This window comes from Megalops cyprinoides, chromosome 12 (assembly GCF_013368585.1).
Source record: "Megalops cyprinoides isolate fMegCyp1 chromosome 12, fMegCyp1.pri, whole genome shotgun sequence".
Lineage (NCBI taxonomy): Eukaryota > Metazoa > Chordata > Actinopteri > Elopiformes > Megalopidae > Megalops > Megalops cyprinoides.
Window position 1 is genome coordinate 261119 of NC_050594.1, and position 22500 is coordinate 283618.

Here is a 22500-nt window from a genome sequence, read left to right on the forward strand (position 1 = left end):
TGCGGCTCCCTGATGGTCAGTGGCAGTGTGTTTGTCTCAGGCTGCGGCTCCCTGATGGTCAGTGGCAGTGTGTTTCTCTGGGTGGGGCCGTCTCAGGCTGCGGTCTGATGGTCAGTGCCTGTGGTTGTGGGTTCAGTTCCATGCTGTAGTGTTGTGCTCAGCGCCTCCCTCCCGGTGTGAGCTGAGAATGCTTAAGTGCAGTCAGTGGAGAGAAGGTTGAATTGGAGGCTGGTGTGCATCTGTCAGTGCGTGTGGGGGTCCAGTTCATCTCTCTGGCTCAACCCAGCTGACATGGGGTCAGCATCACCTGTTTAATTCATTTGCGCAACTGAATCGGTCATCCAGCTCACTAGCTTCACTAAAGCATTCACCTCTTATTCGATGCACTTTGTGTGACTTTAATGAACCATAAAACATGGCTCTGTTTCTGCAGGTGAGTAAGCAATCCCTGACTGAGGGTTGGAAGAGAGCTTTTTACTCTTTAGCATGTTTTAACTAAGTAGTGACATCGAAAGATCATGTGACAGTACATTATATTTATATTTTATATTTCGTGCACCAGTATGCATTCTGCAACAGCCCATAAATGAGGAGACTTTTAGTTCAGTTCTGTGCCACTCTGTCTGCCAGGCTGGTGCTCAGACGCTCTGATGCTGCAGGCTTTGCTGTGGTACCTGTGCTTCTGCTGTCTGTCCTGTCCCTCCTGCATAATACGGCACATCATACACATTTATCTTCAGCAGTGACAGACACACAGTTTCCATCTCAACACACTTAAACACACTCCCTTCTGTGAAAAGAATATCAGTGTCTAGTTAATGGAATATCCAACCAGACTGTATACAGGACAGCATAGCTCAGTTATTCTGTACTCCTATGCTATACTAACAGCCAGTCTCTGTGCTGGAAATCTTCCTAAATCCAATAAATGCCCAATAAACAGAAACGTCAGCTCATTACCAAGGGCTCCACTCATCCTCTGCTGCGTTTGCCGTTGAAATAATTAATTTTCCCCATAAGCAGATTTCCCTGGGGCCCTTGCTGCACTGAGAGCAGCAGCACAGCTCCTGTCTGTCCTGGTGCTGGAGGGAGCAGACGGCAGGGTGTGGGTTAGTTTTGGGTCAGGGTTAGGGTAACCTGCGTGCAGTGCAGCCTGGGTTCTGGCCCCAGGCCCAGTGTGTGTGCTGTCTGTAAGGGCCAGGCCTGAAAGAGTCGATTGGCTGCGAGCCTGTCCTCCACCCTTCCCTGAAGCTTCTGATGGCTTACGGGACCTAATCTGCGCCTTAGTGATGTCATCATCCAGCTCAGGGTGCCACGGGGGGGTTTGGTAAGGTCACCCAGAGAACGCAGCAGCAGCGTCGGTCCGGCTGCTCGCTCGTCAGCGTGACACGGAGTTGCACATGGAGGCGGAGAGCGCTGGGGGTCCGGCCGCGCCCATGAAGGCCATCCCAGAGGAGTCCCCCTACTGCGGCCCGAGCAGCCTGAGGACCGGCACCACGAGGGGTCAGTGCTCCGAGCGGAGAGGGCGGGGACCGGGGGCAGCAGCAGGGGCAGTTATGATGTGATGTTGTTGTGCAGTTTGCTGGGAGGGTGACCTGGAGGTGTCTGTGCTGATCAAACCCATGAAAGCGGATTTTGAGGAGTGGCCGGGAGTGTTGGGACACACGGCCAGAGGGGGCAGTCTTGCTGCAGCAGTGCTGTGTTGTGTAATTGTTTTGCACATGATGGTCTCCTATAGACCCTGCAGAGGGGCTCCACAGCAGCAGAACACCATGATGGTGACCAGAGAGAGACATCTTGCTCTGACCGGTCAGCCTGTACAATAACAAACAAGAACACGCAACCGGACACGTGTGCCCATGCTATGACACGTGTAGTTGTGATTGGCTGGACTAGGGACCATTTCTTAGTCTCTGGAAGGCTTTCCCACTGCTGATCTTCACTGAGCTCCTGCTCTGAGCCTCCTGTGTGCAAGAAGTGTCTGTTACGCAATGTCATTCTGAAATTAGCACTGATGCCTTTTATTGTTTCAGGAATGGATATATGCCACCATCTTATCAGGGGCTTTGAATTCTCTGCTGGTTTGTGTGCTTTGAGAATCAGCATGCTTTCATGTTGTCAGCCCCGTGGGTGATTGAGAGGGAGACGTTTCCATTGGTCAGAGTTACGCGTAAGCTGTTTGTGCTGTGGACATGGGCTTTGAGCAGCACTGAGCGCTGTGTGCTTGGCTGAGTGCACTGAGGCACATTGCGTTCACAGCCAGCCATTTTAACTGCACTCAGTGAGTGAACACAGTGTTAGCTCAACCTGAGAGGCAGTGTCCCTTGGCCTGTGGGGTTCGGCTGCCTGTGGGCGTCTGGTCCCGGCCTCTCTGCAGCCTGCAGCACCTGTGCAGCTGTTAAAGCAGATAATAGCAGGCTGAGGGGGGCGTCCTTCCAGTCCGATCTCTCCTCTTACCTGCGGATCCTCGCTCACGGGTCATCTGTCCGCACTCATCCCTGCTCACAACAGACTGAAGGCATAAAAAAGAAAGAATGTCCTAATCGATCAGATCTTTAAAAATTCAGCCTGTGTGGCCTTCAGATTAAGTAAATCAATTTTGATTTTTCTTTTGCCCTTTTGGTTTCAGTAGTCGGCATTTAAATACACACATATGTGTGTGTGTGTGTGTGTGTGTCTGTGTGTGTATAAAGAGAGAGAAAGCTTATGTGCAGTATGCGTGTCTGTCTCTGAGAACATGTGGAGGTGTGATGGCTGTAGACATCCTGCTTAATGCAGGAGCCTCATTAATGCCCTTTTACAGCAGCGGGATTATATGCTATTTTAATCCCAAGGGCAGATTCCCGTTTTGGTCTGATGGTCATGTGTCAGCGTGAGGAGGCCTGAGCCCTGTGCGTTCGGGGGAGCGGAGAGCCAGCGGGCTGCGTGGAAACGGTGAAAAGCTCATTACAGAGGGTTTTGCTGCTGCTCGTGGCATCCTGCCGGGCTGTGCACAGCCTCACACTCGCATTTGGAGTGACGTCGGGCGCTGGGAAATAGGTTATGTAAAACAAACTGACGCTCTCTCCCCTGATGGCACCTTAGCGATGGCCTTGTTAGCTGTGATACTGAGTTGAAAGGCAGCAGGTCACGTTTCAGTCTGCTGGTAGCGTTTGTGAGTAACATGCAGAAGTGCTGGTCTGCTGCCCCTTTAGCTGCTCATTGCAGGTCACAGAAAAGCCTGGTCACATGACACGGCCTGCGGTCCACTCATTCGCCGCTCTCTCGCTCTCTCACTCTCTCACTCTCTCACTCTCCCGCTGTCTCTCTCAGGTCCTGTGGCTCTGGAACATTTATGTTTTCCTCGTCCGTCAGGCTGTATAATTTGGTGAAATGTACAGAGGCTGCAAAAAAGTGATGGTTTTTCCTGCTCTTCCAATTACATGAGCCATTGATTTTTGATAATGGATCACCACCATTTTATTTATTTAATAAAATTCAGATACCTGGCGCGTGTTCTGTTCACTGAATGCTGTGTGCTTCTGGCACACAGTGTGTCTTTTGTGGTTTTTAAAATATATTTTTCAGGTAATGTTGTGTTTGCCTTCCCATATCCAGAGTGACACATATTCTACCAGCTCAGGCAGTTTTTTATGGACGCTGGCTGTTGCTAGGCAACACACACAACAAACAGGGGCGGCCTGGGGCTGCAGAGCTGGAGAACTCGGCTCCGGGTTTCAGTGGCAAAGTGGCGAGAATAGAACAGGGGCCCCGCTTCAGGCAGACAGCAGCCCGGCCTTCTCTGCTCCACACAGACCTCACTGAAGGAGCAGCAGCTTGTAAAATACGCCACAGTTGCACTCAGGATATTCTCTCAATACAAACAAATGGTGTCTGAATTGAGGGTAGCTCAGAACGCTGTGTGTGTGGTGTATAGGGCATAACGGGAAAGCTGAAGGCAGGCAGTAATGAGTACTGAACAGGTCTCCTCACATGAGAGAGTCATGAGGAATTTCACCTTCAGCCGAGAACATGAAAACCTGGTCACCAGTGAATCATGGGCCTGCTGGAGGCTCCTTTAGTATTACCATTCAATCAGCCTATCAGAACTGGGCTGCCTGGTCATAAGCCTATCAGCACTGGGCTGCCTGGTTATAAGCCTATCAGCAGTGGGCTGCCTGGTCATAAGCCTATCAGCACTGGGCTGCCTGGTCATAAGCCTATCAGCACTGGGCTGCCTGGTTATAAGCCTATCAGCACTGGGCTGCCTGGTCATAAGCCTATCAGCACTGGGCTGCCTGGTTATAAGCCTATCAGTATTGGGCTGCCTTCACCGGGATTTGAAAAAGAGTGAAAGACATTGCAGATGAAAGAACCAATCATCTGAAAGCCTCTACAAATCCTAATTTTCATTCCATTCGGATTAAATTAGTACAGTGAACAGCAGGCAAGAACTGTATGTTACATTTACATTACATTACATGCATTTAGCAGATGCTCTCATCCAGAGCGACTTCCAGCACAAAAGTTGCTTTAGATACGAGCGTCTGAGAAATGAATGTAATGTGAATACAATGTAGAAGTACATGAGCTGTGTGGACACCAGCTGGATTCACCAAAGCCTGAGCCTGTAAACCTGGATTTCTATTGGATATGTTAGCTGTTGCAGAATATCACTACGCGAGCCCCATTCTGCAGCAAATCACCACAGTGGCTGCAGAATGTTTCATCAGGTTCAGGAGCTCCACAGAGCAGGAGTGATGCAGGTGAAGAGGCAGGTGCTGCATGCTGGCACTCCTGGACTGAAGGCCAGGCTGTCGGGTCTCTCATCTCTCTCTCCTCCGTGTCGTTATTATGCAGCACAGAGGTGATGACCTCCTTGCAGGGTATTACTGCTTTCACTGTCCTGTCCCCGGAGCCTGCATGAGTGAGAAATGGATTTAGCTGAACCCTCATTTTCTGAAATGTGTAGCGTGATTCTGTGCTGGAAATCAGAGGCAGTTCTGCCCTCACTCACCCACTCACTCACTCACTCACTCACCCACTCATTCACTCACTCACTCACTCACTCACTCACCCACCCACTCATCCACTCATTCACTCACTCACCCACCCACCCACTCACTCACTCACTCACTCACCCACCCACCCACCCACTCACTCACTCACTCACCCACCCACCCACCCACTCACTCACTCACCCACCCACTCACTCACTCACTCACCCACCCACCCACTCACTCACTCACCCACCCACTCATTCACTCACTCACCCACCCACTCATTCACTCATTCACTCACTCACTCAACCACTCACTCACTCACTCATTCACTCACTCACTCACTGACTGAGCTGTGCCTACAATAACTATGCTTTACCGCTGTCCCCCAGAGAGTGAGAAGGTGAGTTGAGTAGTGCTCCTGCAGTAGGAGTTTTTGACTGCTGGAGACCCTGGAGGGTAAGGGGCAGTGCTGCAGTCACAGGCATGCTGCTGTGTGCACCGTGGAAACGCTGGGAGCTCCCCCACACACACGCAAACACATTTCACTGTAGCAGATGGCACAGCACACAAAGAGGTCATCCTCCTTACTGTCAAAGCTCTACTTCTGGTTGTGCTAAATCCCAAGACCCCATCTAGCTCCCACTGGGATCAACACTGCAGCGATCTGCTGCAGCTTAGGTCTGTGTCCCTCAGAGCATGCCACTGCAGCGGGGCTCTGACTGCCTGTCCCTCAGAGCATGCCACTGCAGCGGGGCTCTGACTGCCTGTGTCCCTCAGAGCATGCCACTGCAGCGGGGCTCTGACTGTCTGTCCCTCAGAGCATGCCACTGCAGCGGGGCTCTGACTGCCTGTGTCCCTCACAGCATGCCACTGCAGCGGGACTCTGACTGTCTGTCCCTCACAGCATGCCACTGCAGCGGGGCTCTGACTGCCTGTCCCTCACAGCATGCCACTGGCCAAACAGCCACCCGGTCACTCGTGTCCTCCAAGCACAAAGAAGCTGATTCATACAAGTTTTACTATGACCAGAATATTATGCACAGCCTTTTTCGGTCAAGAGAGATGTTAGTCAGGTTAACCTTGCTAAGTCTGATAGCCTTCTGACAGGTGCCTGGGGTATGCAGGCTAACCCCTTACTTTGTTTCCTGGTAAAATAATGGGGTATGATAGGTCTGTGAGAAGTTGGTCATACCAGGCTTCTCAGTTTAGTCATGACATATTTTGCAAAAAGCAGCAGAAATGTCTGATGGGAAATTATGGACAGATATCACTGGTGTGATCTCTGTCTGAGTAACAGCATGAAGTCATACGCAGTGTACAGGGCCCAGTCCACGTGAGCGCATGACTCAGAGGAGTTCTGATCCCTCTGACACACAGGCCTTCAGCAGTGAGACCATATTCGTGTGCAGAGAGGCCTGTGCCCCCCGCCTCTCAGGCTGGCTGGGGAGAGTCACGCCCCTCAGGCTGGCTGTATGCCTGCCGGCCTGCAGAGGGAGAAGCGGCCAGGAGTCGCACGGCCAGCAGAACCTCAGCAGCCTGGTAGATTCAGTCTGCGTCTGAGGGCCTCTGTCTGCTATAGGGCAGCAGTGGGGCTGCCGGGGTAACTATAGACCAGGGAGTCAGTTGGGCTGTGCGCAGCCCCCCTCCAACCCCCACCGCCCCACCAAGCCTATGAATAATTGAAAGAGGTTTCCCCCCAGTGGCTGCTCTGTATGGGCGCTGCCAAAACGAAGAGGCTGACTTTTCTTCTATTCCCTCCCGGCTTCTCCTCGTCTTTGATGATTAAAGGGCTAGAGCTGTCTGCCTAAAGAGAGATTAGGCCGCGAGCAGCAACTGGGTGCTGGAGCGCTGATTGTGCTGGCTCATTTGGCTGGATGGAATTAAAGGAGGGGAAAGATATGATGTCACTTGTTTTGTTATTTGGGAGACAAAAAGTCCCAAATCCGCGCTCCCCTGGCAAGCTGCCCATCCCGTGGGCCGGCCGCCCAGCGACTGGCTGCGATTCTCTCTAAAGCTCAGCACTGGGGTCTGTTCTGCAGTAAAAGTCCTCTCTCCATCCTCTCTCTCTCCATCCTCTCTCTCTCCATCCTCTCTCTCTCCATCCTCTCTCTCTCCATCCTCTCTGCCTCTCTCTCAGTAAGAGTTTCTTGGTGCTCTCTCTCGCAGGATGGGCAGTGTGAGGCTGTGGAGAGGCAGTGGGCAGGTGTGTGTGAGAGGTGTGTGTGTGTGTGTGTGTGTGTGTGAGAGGTGTGTGTGTGTGTGAGAGGTGTGTGTGTGTGTGTGTGTGTGTGTGTGTGTGCTGAGGTGTGTGTGAGAGGTGTGTGTGTGTGTGAGAGGTGTGTGTGTGTGTGTGAGAGGTGTGTGTGTGTGTGCTGAGGTGTGTGTGAGAGGTGTGTGTGTGTGTGTGAGAGGTGTGTGTGTGTGTGTGTGCTGAGGTGTGTGTGAGAGGTGTGTGTGTGTGTGAGAGGTGTGTGTGTGTGTGTGAGAGGTGTGTGTGTGTGTGCTGAGGTGTGTGTGAGAGGTGTGTGTGTGTGTGAGAGGTGTGTGTGTGTGTGTGTGTGTGTGTGTGTGCTGAGGTGAGTCTGTGGGCTCTCCTCTTCATCGCTGAGTCCCCAACAGCGCTGACCTCGCGTAGTTTTCTTGACTTCCGTATGTTTTCCTCAGCACTTGAAGGCTTACAGACAGTCCTGCAAATGGAGGCTGTTACTCCACTGATTCCTGCCTTCCCTCCGTCCTCCACCCTCAGTGCTGCTTTCTGCCTGGATTCCTCCTGTCTCTTGTTTTCTCCCTGTTCTTTGCCTTGGTTTAAAGGCTTTCAGGCATGTGCCCCCCCCCCCCCCCTCTCTTTCCCTCTCTCTCTCTCTTTCCCTCTCTCTCTCTCTCTCTCTCCCCCTCCCCCCTCTCTCCACCCCCCCTGGCGGAGGGGAAGGGCTGTATTTTGAAAGAGGCTCAGCCCCCTGAGTTATTATTGGTCCACATTTACTGTTGAGCCGGAACTGGAGAGGGCTGTTTGGCAGCTCTGCAGAGTGTCTACACACACACACACACACACACACACACACACACACACACACAGTCACAGTCGCGGGGCCAGCCCTCCTCTCACAGCTCAAGCTTCTCAAAGCTGTTTTCCTTGTAGAGATCAGGAGGCGGTTTAAGGGAGCAGCTGCCGACACAGAGAGAGGGGAAGGATCAAAGAGGAGAGCTGGAGAGAGAGGGACAACGAAAACCGCACAAAAAATCCCTCCTTTTAACTTCTCCCCAAAAATTTCCCTCCCGTTTCCCCGCTGCCTCTGCCGACAGTCCATTGAGAAAGAAGGGAGCCGTGTTCACATGACATAATCGGAGTGAATGGGTTGCCATGGTAACTGACACTGGCAGGCCAACCCAGGAAAAGTGGATGTTGAATGGAGGAAGAGTGGAGGAGGCAGGCAAGCGAAAGTGAGAGAGACTGAGAGGAAAGAGGGAGCGAGGGATCGCTCAGCTCCAGGATGGAAGACGGCTTCTCCAGCTACAGCAGCCTGTATGACACCTCCTCCCTGCTGCAGTTCTGTAACGGTAAACCAGCCTCTTCCTCCGCTGTGTGTCTGCTCTGCTTGTGATCCTGTCCGTTGCGTCTGTTGAGGACTTTGGGCTGCGCTGTGTCTGTGCCGCGCAGCTGGCCTGAAACGGCGGAGTTCTGCTGAGAGTTCCTGCCTTTGATCCGCTCAGGGTAGATTGGCTTTCTGCACAGCTGACTGCCATGGGGGAAAAGGTGGTGACTCAGACAAGAGAAAGATCTTCATTTTGGCTGCTGTTTCATGTAGCTCAGAAAAGGAATTATTTGTATTTTAGAGACAGACATGCAGCTTTCTGGTTTCTCACAGTCTTGTTGAGCCACAGTCTCCTCTCCTCCCTCACTGCTGCATGTTCCTGTCCTGCTGTCCCTGTTTCACGCAGTGCTTCACAGGGGTGTGTTAGCCACCAGCTTCTCGAGCGGTGCCACCTCTCTGTGGCCGTGCTTATTGCAGAGCGCAGAGCACAGGGCTGCATTTTTCAGAGAAAACTGGCTTAAACTGATCACCGTATCACAGTAAGCCCAACAGGAAGTGAAGGTGGGAGGGACAGGGGAATAGAAGAGGCAGGAGCTTCACATTGCGTTTGCTGGTTTTGTGGTTTCACTGACAGCATCTGCCCAGTCCTGGAGGATCAGGAGTCAAACAGAGCTATTGGAGAGTCAGACGGGGCCATCAGCCTGCACCATGACAGGGTGGTGCATAGAAAATGCAGGAGTCAGTTTGGCTTCACTCAAGAGGGTGTTCAGAGTGGTGCTGCTTATCTACATTCAGTGACACCCCAGTAATCTCCAATAAGGTCTGCTCGCTGTTCTGCTGCTCGCTGTGCCTGTGCTGCTGATCGCTGTTCCTGTGCTGTTTGCTGTTCCTGTGCTGCTGATCGCTGTTCCTGTGCTGTTTGCTGTTCCTGTGCTGTTTGCTGTTCCTGTGCTGCTGCTCGTTGTTCCTGTGCTGCTGATCGCTGTGCCTGTGCTGCTGATCGCTGTTCCTGTGCTGCTGATCGCTGTTCCTGTGCTGCTGCTCGTTGTTCCTGTGCTGCTGATCGCTGTGCCTGTGCTGCTGATCGCTGTGCCTGTGCTGCTGATCGCTGTTCCTGTGCTGCTGCTCGTTGTTCCTGTGCTGCTGATCGCTGTTCCTGTGCTGTTTGCTGTTCCTGTGCTGCTGATCGCTGTTCCTGTGTTGTTTGCTGTTCCTGTGCTGCTGATCGCTGTTCCTGTGCTGCTGCTCGTTGTTCCTGTGCTGCTGATCGCTGTGCCTGTGTTGTTTGCTGTTCCTGTGCTGCTGATCGCTGTTCCTGTGCTGCTGATCGCTGTTCCTGTGTTGTTCGCTGTTCCTGTGCTGCTGATCGCTGTGCCTGTGCTGTTTGCTGTTCCTGTGCTGCTGCTCATTGTTCCTGTGCTGCTGATCGCTGTGCCTGTGCTGCTGATCGCTGTTCCTGTGCTGCTGCTCGCTGTTCTCCTGCTGCACTGAGGGTTGATCCACTGAAGTGCGTTGACTGAATGCAAGTGTGTCGTCGTGGTAATAAGCAGGGTAGCAGTGAGGCGTCGTGGTAACAAGCTGAGGTCATCACCCAAAAGTTGCTGGTTCCATTCCCAGGTGAGCCACTGCTGTTGTTGCCTTGGGGAAAGAACTTAACTCAAATAGCCTCAGTAAATCTCCAGCTGTATAAAAGTATAACATGTTAAAGCTGTAATGTAAGTTGCTCTGGTTAAGACCGTCTGCTCAGCAGGCATAATGTAAAGAGCACTGTGCTTCCTGAACTGTGCCTCAGACGTCAGAGGGGAAGTTAGACGAGCAGCCCGGTTGCAGTCCTCTCTCTGGAGCTAGAGGACTGTGCCTGGATCAGTTTTCTGGTAGAGAGAGTGTTTGGGAGTTTGCGGGGTTGTGCCGTGCAGAGCGGGGTGAGGGTGCTGCAGTGCAGTGCGCGAGGTTTTCACATGCAGGCATGTTGCCCACAGTACCTGAAAAACAGGTGTGGGCAGGGAGCGTGTTCACATACACGCGCAGGTGAGGCCTGCCTGTTTCAGCAGGTGCTTTACCTGTAGATGTGCCACAGATAAATCCATTGCTATTAGGGATCCATGATGACGTTTTGAGGTCATGACACCTACTTTCTAAAATGTCCTTTAAAATCATCCTGACTCTTCGTGTTGTGATGGAAGTTGGTTATCCCACTTAATACATTTGTAATTTATTCTACATTACAACAGCTGGTGGTATGTTTCAGTATTAATAAACCCTGTTATTGTGACAGTATATTTCATGTTTCTAAAATATGCTTTATGGACATTTAGTGGATATTAAAAGTTCATTTTAAGAGCTATTACTCTGTTATCCCAGCTTGCAATTTTACATATGATCCATTTATATATTTGGATGTTTACTGGGTATCTCTCTTAAGGATAGCAGGGCAGTGTTCTGAGTGCCAGCCTGTTTCTTTCGCACTGGAACACACCGTTTCCCATGACTGTGAGGTGCCATTTCCACCTGTTTCTGTCTGAGAGCAGTGTGGGGCCACAGCAGAGGCACGAGTGGGACAGCCTGGTCCCGCCCGGCCCTGCCCGGCCTTGCCCAGCCTGGCCCTGCCCTGCCCTGTCCGGTACGAGATACTCGCAGCTCAGAGACCCTCTGATGTCTGTGGAGCTGTGAGGCCATCAGAGGCCAGGGAATATATGCACATAATCTCTCCAAATGTCATAGTTCTCTTTTAGACTGTTTCCACACCTGGTCCGAACTATGTTCGTTTACGTCAACACGTAAGGAACGAGCAGCTTTTATTTACCAATGTCGCTAGGCAACAGGAGGCAAAATGGAAAGCCACACTATCCTATATTTGTTTTCTTATTCTTTTTGTTAATATGGTGTCAGCACCAAAATAACCGTGTTTGGCATTTTCACTATGCCATAAATGCGTCCCACTGTCTGAGAGTGATACAAGCTGGTCGGATAAGGAGGTTTTTGCGGAAACAGGCGGCAATGCGAAATGAATTTGCAGCTTTGCTTGCAGAGCATACACACATACCCTCAAGGTGAGCGAACAGTGTGGCTACCTGCAATTGTTCCCTGAATAATTTTTAGGTGTGACAAACTTGCACGTCATCAATAGCATTTACTTCCTGGTGTTAGATCAGATAGCTTTCACACCAAATGCGAACTGCACTGGAGTTCAAGTGAACCGTATCCCAGACACTCGTTTTCTGGAGGACCTGGGTACGGTCCCTCGGTCCGCACCTGAGTTCAGAAACAGCTTTCACATCAACAAAACGAACCGAACTAACAGCTCAACTCGGGTCCGCACCAAAATCTCTAGTGTGAAAGCACCCTTATTCTATTTTATGCTCTATTAATTCTTAAAAGTAAGAGGGTAAGCTTAGCGAATCTGCTCTCCCTCATGCACAGTTGCTGGTTCGGACTCCAGCTTTGTGATTAATTAGGTGAGCGTTACCGTGTAAGCCCTGTGAGGTCATCCCATAGTTCCGTGCCCAGCTGAGGTGATGTCATTTGTTCTAGAACAGTCGGTGTGGTGTCGAGTGTCTGAAGTAGTGGTGGGAGACCAGGTCACCAACCTCAGCAAGCTTGCAAGGGAGCAAGACACGCGTGCCTCTGCACACAGCAGGGAGAACACAGGGAGAACACGCCGCTGAAGGAGGCCTCGCTGCGTTAGCTCTGCTGAGGATCTCACAGCTACCCCGTTACATGAGATGGATGCCTTTTTCGGTCATTAGTGTAATGGACTGGACATTGGAGCAGTTTCTTATCCAGATTGGTTGTTGTGGACCAATACTCATCCTGATAGAACATTCCCAGAGTGCACTTCAGGATAGTAATTGCCTCTTTGCTCATCCATTCCTCAAAGTTAATTGAAGAATATTTTATTTACAAAGAAAAGTCTCTGTTTAGTCACAGGTTTGAGTCTTGTGCCTCAGGCTGGCTCATTGGTGCAGTCATTAATACTGTTCAGTACATAAATTGTTGAATAAGTATCTCCCTCATTGCTAGTAACACTTACAGCTGCAGAGCGTGTTTCAGTCGGCCCGTCTCATGGCTGCAGAAGTGTCTGTAAATGAAAGGCATTGGTGAGCCTCCCCACTGAGACTGTGCAGGAGGGAGCAGCTTCTCGTGCTTCCGCTGCCTGTCTCCTTGGCTGAGTGTAGCGACCCCTCAGCTCCACCTGAACCAGGCTAACCTGTGATGTCCATGAGGGGGGAGCAGCGCGGAGCGGCAGATGTTTGATCACGCAGCCAGCGGGGATCAAAGACGTGCAGAAATCCGTGCTGTATGAGCATTTGCATGCGACCTGCTTTCATCCTCCGCTGGCTGAGATGGGCCACACTGCTTCCTGTTCACCATGAAAACGGCCAGAAACCCCAGACACTGCATTCAGAGAGCTGCTGGATGGAACGTGTGGTTTTATGTTTTACATTATGGTGGGGGGTAGCTGAAGAGAGAGTTTGTATGCTGTTCTGGATGAAAAACTGCTCAGCTGAAACAAGGTTTATCGATATGGACTCAGTGGGCTGGTGTGCTGTGAAATTACCTTGTTCAGGTTGGTTTGGAGGAATGTTCAGGTTGCTTTTGGTAATAAGGAGTATCTGGGTGCTTCCTGTGTAACGCTGGCGGGACTGCCACTCGAGTTGTGTGAGGCCGCTCTGTACCTCTCCCTGCCCAGGTGGCTGCCTCTGACCCTGACCCTGCTCTGATCCCACCCCTGCTCTGATCCCACCCCACTGTGGCCCCACTCTGGCCCCACCCCACACACAGTGCTGGGGGACATTAGAGCCCTACATTAACTTACATTTACATTTACATTTATTCATTTAGCAGACGCTTTTATCCAAAGCGACTTACATAGGTTACAGTTCTTTACAATGTTATCCATTTAAACAGCTGGATATTTACTGAGGCAATTGTGGGTTAAGTACCTTGCCCAAGGGTACAGCAGAAGTGTCCCAGCAGGGACCGAACTGGCAACCTTTCGGTTACGAGTCCTGCTCCTTAACCACTATGCTACACTGCCGCCCACTTCACTGGGAATGTTTAGATGACACAACAGTTTGTGGATGTACTCCTGCACTCCTGTCCAGGAGCACTCACCTGACCAGCAGAGAGGTCTTACATGGAGCACTGCAAGTATTCAGCTCCCAGTCTTGCTTTCTGTAAGGTTTGTTTATTCTCTTTCGCCCTAATTCCAATTTTGTTATTGATTTTTTTGTGGAAAAGAAGTACCCTAGCAATCACAGATTACTGCTGATCTCCAATGTGCAGGGCTGAGACAGGCCTCTGAATGATGCATTAGCAGGATGTGACCCCCTTCAGCAGCCTGGCTGTGTGGAACCTGACACCTCACACTGCCTGTGCTTCTGTGGAGGAGGGAGTTGTGAGGCGTTAATGCCACACAAACCTGAGCCGCTCGGGTGGAACGGTGGGCAGGCAGCGGGTCTCCTGGAGGGGGAACATCATGCTGCTTATGTAACAGCATCACACAGAGCAGCCCGTCTCTCTAAGAGATGCTGGGATCCAGGCTTCCAGGAAGAGCCCCTCCCCCACAGAATGATGGGTATTCTGTCCTGTCCCCCAGGCAGAAGAGGGCATCGCCAGGCTGGGAGAGTTGTGCTTGCATGTTGCTAGGCAGTGTAGCACTTTGAGGGGGGTTGCCAGCCTCTTGCGGCCACGTATCATGTTGTAAAGGCTGTGTGAGATATCCACTGAGATTCACTGGATCACTCTATAAAGCCTCAGCTCTGAAAGCAGAAGAAACAGGTGTGGATGGATAACAGCGCGAAAGGGGCTTCCTCTCAGTGTACAATGTGCAGTGTCTGTATCTGAGCTGCAGCAGGGCCTGTGCGATCTGGAGCCAAAGTGTGGCACCCTAACCCACACATCAGGCTTTTAGCAGCATGTGACCAATCGGCCCGTCTGTCAAAACCCCCGCGACCCCTGCCCTGCTGCTCCAGGGCCGTCCCACACAGGAACAGCAGGCAGCGGAAGAGCACCGCTACAGCACTGTCCCTGTCCATCCCCAGACCTGCGGGACACCTGTTCTGAAGCTTCGTTTGCAGGTGGGCGCGCAAGCTGGCTACCGCCCGGCTCATCTGGGCCTCACCTGAGTGTCCGATCTGTGCTGTGATATCACACTGAGGAGCTGCTCTCAGGCCTGAGGGCTCCAGCACACACCTGCACTGCGTCCCAGAAAAGAAGGTTATTCAGATGAGATTTTAAAAGCTGTACCATGTAAATGATCTGCTTAGTGAGGCCTACAGGCTTCCTCTCTGCAGCCTTTGATGCTGGACTCTCTCAGAAATGTTTGGATGAGGAGTTTCTGTTGCTTTGACTGTGCACACTGGGAGGGGCAGCGGTGAGAAGCAGCCTATGAGCTGCAGGCAGTGGTGCATCATGGGAAGGGCATCAGGGGCAGTGAAAGCAGTGTGAGCTGGAGAAAAACCAGGGCTTCCCCTGTGCCCCAAACCGGGGGTCTCTCCTCTGTCTGTGCGGGCCGGAGCAGCTGGCTGTCCTAGAGGCTGCTGTACTCTGTGGAGACGCTGCTCATTAAAGGCCTGACACATTAACCAGCAATAATGCGCTGCCTGGTGAAGGCAAGGAGAGCAGCACCTGAGGAAGTCACCTGTCCAAGGTAGAGCTAACAAAGGTGTACAAGCAGGAGCACAGCACCCAGCACAGGCTGCAGTGCCACTGCAGACACCTGCTGCAGAAAAGGGCTCCTGGTGAGGGAATCAAAGTGGGTGTGGCAGAGGGAAGAAAGTGAACCTTTTCATGAACATCTGTGTTCCAGTCTGAAGGAGTATCCTTCACTTGGGTGGGTGAGGATGCTGAGACTTGCAGGGTCTGCAGGAGGAGAGGAAGGACACAGCCACATCTGTACCCAGCATGCAGTGCAGTCTCCCTCAGGGCCATGGAAAACAAAGCCATCTTTCTGAAGGAGAGAGCAGGAGGGAAGGACCGAGGGCTCCATTCACACTGTGGCTGTGTTCATGTGCTCAATCTGCATGAAAAACAGAACAAAAAGTAATACAAATACCAAACACATTCTGAATATTTGACCACATTTGACCTACATTTCCTGATCCTACCCTGCATGTGATTGGACTGCTGACAGTGCTGGGGCGAATTCCTGCTGTGGTAAATCCAGCCGGTTCAGTTTAACAGGGACTCAGTTTAACAGGTCTCTCTCACCTCACACAGACCTGCAGCCTGAGTCTCTCTCACCTCACAGAGACCTGCAGCTGTGCTGCCACTACTAAGCATGACTGTACAGCAAAGTAGAGGGCATGTTTACTTCATTGTGTGTTTTGGTTTGACCTTCCAGAGAAAAATGGTGATTTGTCTTTCTCAGCTCACCCCCTTATCTTTAGAAAGAGAAAATGAGGAGAAACACTAGCAGTAGACCTGGCCATCAGAGGCCATGTGCAGTCACTGCAGGCCACAGAGAGCTCTGACAGAGCCCGCCGTTACCGTGGAAAGAGTGGCAGGGTATCAGAGGCTCACCTGCACTATTCTGTCTGTTAGGTCTGGCTGTGATGAATTTACTGCAATTTAAGAATTAGTCCTTTCAGAATTAAAGATTTTATGTGCTCATAGGGATGAGAAGAATAGCTTTTGTTCTCTCTACAAAACACTGGGGCAGAATGTCGTTGCAGAACATGTTGACCACCATCCCAGTTGTGCTGCGAAAGAAGCCACTGCTTTGACTTTTTCCGGAACATTTTCCGCTCCACTATTAATCGCTGATTGTTTTCATACCCATGCAGTGTTTACACCGAGTGAATCACACCTCATTTAGTCAGAAAATACAAAGAGCAACACTGTCACTCCTTTAACAAAACAAAGATGCCCTGGCTCTCTGTCCCAAGCTTTCTGCTGTTTGACACAATGCCCTGTTTGTTGGAGGGAGCAGAATGGTACATTGTGTGCTGATTTTGCTAGCTGACCCAGCCTTGATTTACAGCGCCATACGGCTCTTTAAAAAGTCCAATCGGTAAGACAAGCAGTGCCTCACCCAGAGAAAGTGCTGCCCGGGCTTGAGTCAGGACACAGGCTGTGTTCAGCCTCCTGCTGTACAGATCTGCATGCTGTTGCTGTTGGAGCTGTTTTCTTCCAGCTGTGGCTGAGTCAGCGGGCCTCTCTTCCTCCTCTCCTCCTCCTCCTCCTCCTCCTCTCTGGCCTCCTTGCTCTCCGGCTCAGTCAGGCGTGCTTTCCTTCAGCCGTTTGGAAAGGAGAGAGGGCGTGACACACAGTCAGGCCTGGCCCCTCTCCATGCAGAGTGCTGAGGGACAGAGGAGAGGGTGGGGGCATGGCACTGGTGCTGTCGGGACTGAGGGGTCCCATCACTAGGTGGGTTTCACCTGCTCATAGCAGGAGAGGGGATGCACGTATGATCCAGGCCTGGAAGAGATTAGGGGTGTCTGTGTGTGTGTGTGTGTGTGTGTGTGTGTGTGTGTGTGTGTGTGTGTGTGTGTGTGTGTGTGCGTGCGTGCGTGTGTGTGTGTGTGTGTGTGTGTGTGTGTGTGTGTGCAAATATCAGGATTCCACTCCATAACACAGTGCACATAATGTTTGACATGGGTTTCTAGCATTTTAATGCATATTTCCTTGTGGAACAGGGGATACAACAGCAGTCTGTCCGCAGTGTCAGAGGTCACATACTGTTCCACACTGCTGTGCTTCCAGGGTTGCCGGCTCATTTTGCTCATTTTGCTCATTTTGGAGAGCCATGCCTAGCTACAGACAGGACCCGGGTTTCCAACATAGCACCCCCACCTGTGTACACACACACACACACACACACACACACACACACTCACACACTCTCTGTGTCTCTCTCTCTCTCACTCTCTCTCACACATTCACACACTCTCTGTGTCTCTCGCTCTCTCTCTCTCACACACACACACGCACACACACACACACACACACACACACACGCACTGTCTGTGTCTCTCTCACACACAAACACATACACACTCTGTGTGTGTCTCTCACACACACACACACACACACACACACACTCACACACTCTCTGTGTCTCTCACACACAAACACATACACACTCTGTGTGTGTCTCTCTCACACACACACACACACACACACACACACACTCACGCACTCTCTGTGTCTCTCTCACACACAAACACATACACACTCTGTGTGTGTCTCTCACACGCACACACACACACACACACTCACACACTCTCTGTGTCTCTCACACACAAACACATACACTCTGTGTGTGTCTCTCTCACACACACACACACACACACACCCACACACACACACACACACACACACACTCACACACTCTCTGTGTCTCTCACACACAAACACATACACACTCTGTGTGTGTCTCTCTCACACACACACTCACACAGTCTCTGTGTCTCTCTCTCACACACACACACAGCCCCCCTCAGTGTTGCTGTGCCACACAGTGTGTGGTGTGTGTGTGTGTGTGTGTGTAGCTGTAGCTGTAAGGGCTGCATATGAGGCAGCTGTAATCCAGCCGCAGGCCATAAAATAAGCAGAGCTTGAGATCGGGGGCTAATCCTCTGCCCCGGGCCCATCTGTGCGGCTCTGATGAGGGCCACGTCCTCCCCCCACTCTCCTATTGCTCTGTGTTGGAGGAGGAGGTGTGGCTGAGGGTGGGTGGGGTTTGGCAGTGAGGGTGTGGCCGAGAGGATGAGTTTAGGGGGGGGATTAGTATGAAACCTGATACCTTTATGAAACCTGATACAGGTCTGAATGGGGGCTGTGGGGAAGGTGGGGTTTTGCAATTGGAGGTACCTAGTTGTGTAGCTAGCAGTGTACCCGGCACCGCCTGGCAGTGTAGCTAGCGGTGTACCCAGCGCCTTGCAGTGTAGCTGGCAGTGTAGCTAGCGGTGTACTCAGCGCCACCTGGCAGTGTAGCTAGCGGTGTACCCAGCGCCGCCTGTGTAGCTAGCGGTGTACCCAGCGCCGCCTGGCAGTGTAGCTAGCGGTGTACCCAGTGCCGCCTGGCAGTGTAGCTAGCGATGTATCCAGCGCCGCCAGTGTAGCTAGCGGTGTACCCAGCGCCGCCTGGCAGTGTAGCTAGCGGTGTACCCAGCGCTGCCTGGCAGTGTAGCTAGCGGTGTACCCAGCGCTGCCTGGCAGTGTGGCTAGCGGTGTAGCTAGCGGTGTACCCAGCGCTGCCTGGCAGTGTAGCTAGCGGTGTACCCAGCACTGCCTGGCAGTGTAGCTAGTGGCTGATGGGTGTTTTCTTGCAGAGGAGGCCGGCATGTGTGAATCACCCTTTCTGTCTTCTCTATTCATAGGCCTAAGCCCCGTTTAACCAGAAGGCAGCCCTTTTGCCAGCATCCATGTAATCTGCTCCTTCATTAGCTAATAAGCCTCTTTCAGGCAGACACACCTCTTTCTGACAGCTGGGATTAAATTGGATTTTTTCCTCTTAAACTCCCTGAAGCCTGATGGTGTCCAAAAGAACTGGAGTTGGAATTGTCCCTATTTCAGTTCAGCTGGCTTGCCGTACATGGCCTCCGCAACCTATGACCTTGGCTATTCTGTGGGAGAGAGGAGCAGAGGGGCGGGCAGCGAGCCAGTACTAATCCCTCCCCCCTCCCAGGGGAGAGCCAGAGCCGTTCACTTCAGTTCAGTTCAGTTCAGGTCCAATCTCTCAGCCAGTCCCATGTTTGATTCCCTGCAGGACTCTCCTGTGGGAAAACACTGAGCAGGTCTGGGAGACCCAAACTGATAAGCACATGCTCACACACGGCCTGTGGACACTGTTTCTTATGTTTCGCTGTCAGAGTCTGCTCATGGCCACACTGAGGACACATGGCATGCTGGGTTTTCCTTTGTCTGATGTACGCTTTTAAGCAGAGGGTCCTACACATTGATTACAGCACAGAGTTTCATAATATAAAAAGCAATTGGGTTGCCAAAGTTATAAAGATCCTCATTAAAGTGTGTCTGGAGTCCTGCTGTGAGCGCTCGTGGTATTTAATTTGCCATATTGAGGTCCTCATCTCCTCTCACCTCACTGTCAGGAGGAGTATGGCAGCATGAGTCAGCTAGCAGCCGCAGCCAAAAGCAGAGAGGGGAGCTGCATTATTAATGAAGCCTCACTGCAACCAAATCTCAATAAAGCAGTGCTCTCTCCTACAGCTAGGGGGCGCTCCGCGGGGCAGGGAGGAATCGGGGGGCACAGTAACCCGCAGACGGCAGGGGACCAGCCCATGGAGAAGGGACATGGGGGGGGGGGGGGTTAGGAGGAGAGTTGTGTGGAGAGGATAGGGTGTGATCGCCCTGCCTCCACAGTGGAGCGGCCTGAGCCACCAGCTGTCTCTGCACTCATCTGAGCACCATCAGCAAAGCAGGACTTAACACGGGTCCATTAACTCAGATGCCTGCTGCTCCAGAACACCATCTTCAGCTGTGCATTAAGAGGGAGGGGCCGGCGGGGGGGGGGGGGGGGGGGGGGTTGGGCTGAAGTGCATGATAGATGGGCCCTCTGATTAAAACAGACAGGACAGCAGAGCCCCTCACAGAGAAATAAGGTAACGGTACAGAAGACATGGGAGTGAGAGGAAGAGTCCGTGAATAAAGGAGAGATCAGACAGGGAGGGAGGTGGGAGATCTGTGACGGGGGGGGGAGATACAGTGAGATGGTTTCTGATAAAAAGACAAAATAAGGACATATGCAAATCTTGTCTCTGAAGCCAGATTCATATCTGAAGGCTTTGAAGAAGTCTGTGTGTCTTTGTTTGAGCTAAAATCAGCAGAGAGGGTTGCTAGTCTCTGCTGGGTGCTGGGGGCTGTGAACAGGGCTGTTTCCAGTGAATCCTCCTTTCCTAGGCATTATATTCCTCCGTTGGCACCAAGAGTAAAAACAGAGAAACTGATGCATTTGATAACAATGTATTTTACCAAAACATTCAACTAACAAATCTAAAGTGTTATGGTTTGAAATTTTGTTTCTTGAACAGTCTCTTTTAATAGTGGTAACAAATTCAGCACAGTTTTATAAAAATGGAAAGCAAAAATAACACTTCTGTTAGTGTGTTGTTCAGGGTGAAAATTGAATAAATTTAACCTGGTCCAGAGAATGAAACAAAGAATATTCATCATCTCCGTGACTAGCTATATGCTTCACTTCTGTAGACTAAACATATGGTGTGTGATAAGGGTATTTTCTGTTTCTGTTACTGCAGTGAAACAGTCCCCAGCAACTGACCCTGAAACTGGTATTGACACATACAGCTGGTCAATAGGAATGTGTCAGAAAATCCAATTAAACCGAAAAGCCTTTGGAATGAGCCGTAATCAATGTTCAATCACCAGCCAGGTCACTCCACGCTCATTAATTACTTCAAGTTAATGAGGGGAGATGTTTGACAGGTGAGTCACTCAGGGAATTGTAAAAGGCTGGATTTTCCACAGGCCAGGACAGCTGCAGCCGATGATGGCGTTGACCGTGCATTACACAGATACAAACATTCTGTTGGCAGTAGCAGCTGCCCTCTTTCAGCTGTGCTGTTGTGTCTGGAAGTCTGGCCGTGTTATTGGTGTGGTCGTGGCATGGTCCTCTGCAGTGCTATTTCATCACTGATCTGTTTACATTCCAAAAGCCAGCCAATCAGCATCTGAGAAGGATGGGCACGTGGCACGGCAGCCAATCAGCAGCTGAGCAGGGAGGGCATGCTGCACGGCAGCCAATCAACAGCTGAGCAGGATGGGCAGCAGTCAGCCCCCAGTGAGAACGGTCAGATGGGGGCCCTTCCCTGAACGGGTCAGTGGTTGAAAGAGTACAAACCAGCAGATCTCTATGGCGGTGTAAAATGCATAACATGGATCACAGCACGGCTCTTTGTTTCTCTGCAGTTGCTGCAGGTCTTGGTCCAATCTGCTGTGGATTCTGCCGTTAGTAGCCCTCAGAGGCAAGCAGCCGGGCGGAGTTGGGCTTCACCAGGACAGACTAACTGCATGTGAGGGGACAATGTGCAGAATTAATAACTGAGATGATGATTAAGATGATTCAATCAATTTCATTTGTTAAAACACATTTTTACAATCGAGACAAAGCGATGTACATGTAGAACATTGCGTTTTCCAGAGACTCAAAAAACCAGAAAACCCAGGCAAACTGGGGGGAAAAAAACAGGAAAATCATTCCCATTCGCTGGGAATAGGTGGGTGACAGACTCCTGGAAAACAATGGAAAAGATAATATTGGAAAAACACATAAAAGGCATCAGCTTATCACAACAGTTCTGCTCCATGGTCAGTGGGGTGGGCGGGGGAGGCGTGGTATTCTCAGGCAGGTTATGAGTGGGGACACTCCTTCTGATGCTGGTTGGTGCAGCAATGGTCCAGGCATCATGTTTGTTGTGGCCAGTTAATACAGCGGGTGGTGGTGCCCCAGGAGCAGACAGATGGAGGGAAAAGGATGAATAGGGAATTTGGGTGCAGTAAGTTGTGGGGCAGCGTGACATTAGGTAGCCTCAGCAGGGCAGCGTGGAAAGAGGTGATAGGAAAGGTTAGGAGCTGTGGCCATGACAGTAAAGAGATTGTCCTGCACTGTTATGGTGAGAAGCAGCTAGAAGCAGGAGACAGTCCAACTGGAAATGAGGGGACTGCAACGACAGTTCATAGCAGCAGAGCCCCTGAGCTACCCTCCTCCTGGGGACCCAATGTGACTGTAAGACTTACTGTAAAGGCTTAAAAACTGAGATTGTGCCCAATTCCCAAGCCTGTCCACTTCCTAGTGTGGGCTATACCACAGTGGAGGAGCTCTGTATGAAAAGGCTCTATCACCAGATTTAGTTTTTTTCTGGTTTTGGAACCACCAGCAAGCCAGCCTCTTAAGAATGAAGTAATCTAGGTGGGTTATAGGGGATTAATAGATCTGCAGGTAAATGGATGCAAGTGCTTTTAAGGCAAGGTAAGGAGCAGGCCTTTGAAATCAATCCAATATT

The 22500-nt window shown here is 51.2% G+C and overlaps 1 protein-coding gene across 6 annotated transcripts in view; it reads left to right on the forward strand.

Annotated features, from left to right (window-relative positions):
• The window catches only part of eml1 (EMAP like 1), a 72632-nt gene that overhangs the window by 10506 nt on the left and 39626 nt on the right, over positions 1-22500 (forward strand). For 5 of the 6 annotated variants that reach the window (XM_036541697.1, XM_036541698.1, XM_036541699.1 and 2 more), the window contains exon 1: positions 8064-8540. The exons of the other annotated variant lie outside the window; for it this stretch is intronic. In XM_036541697.1, the coding sequence (XP_036397590.1) occupies positions 8474-8540 (67 nt within the window). In that variant the 5' untranslated portion in view covers positions 8064-8473. Of the gene's footprint in view, positions 1-8063; positions 8541-22500 lie in introns of those variants that run through there. 6 annotated transcript variants of the gene reach the window in all.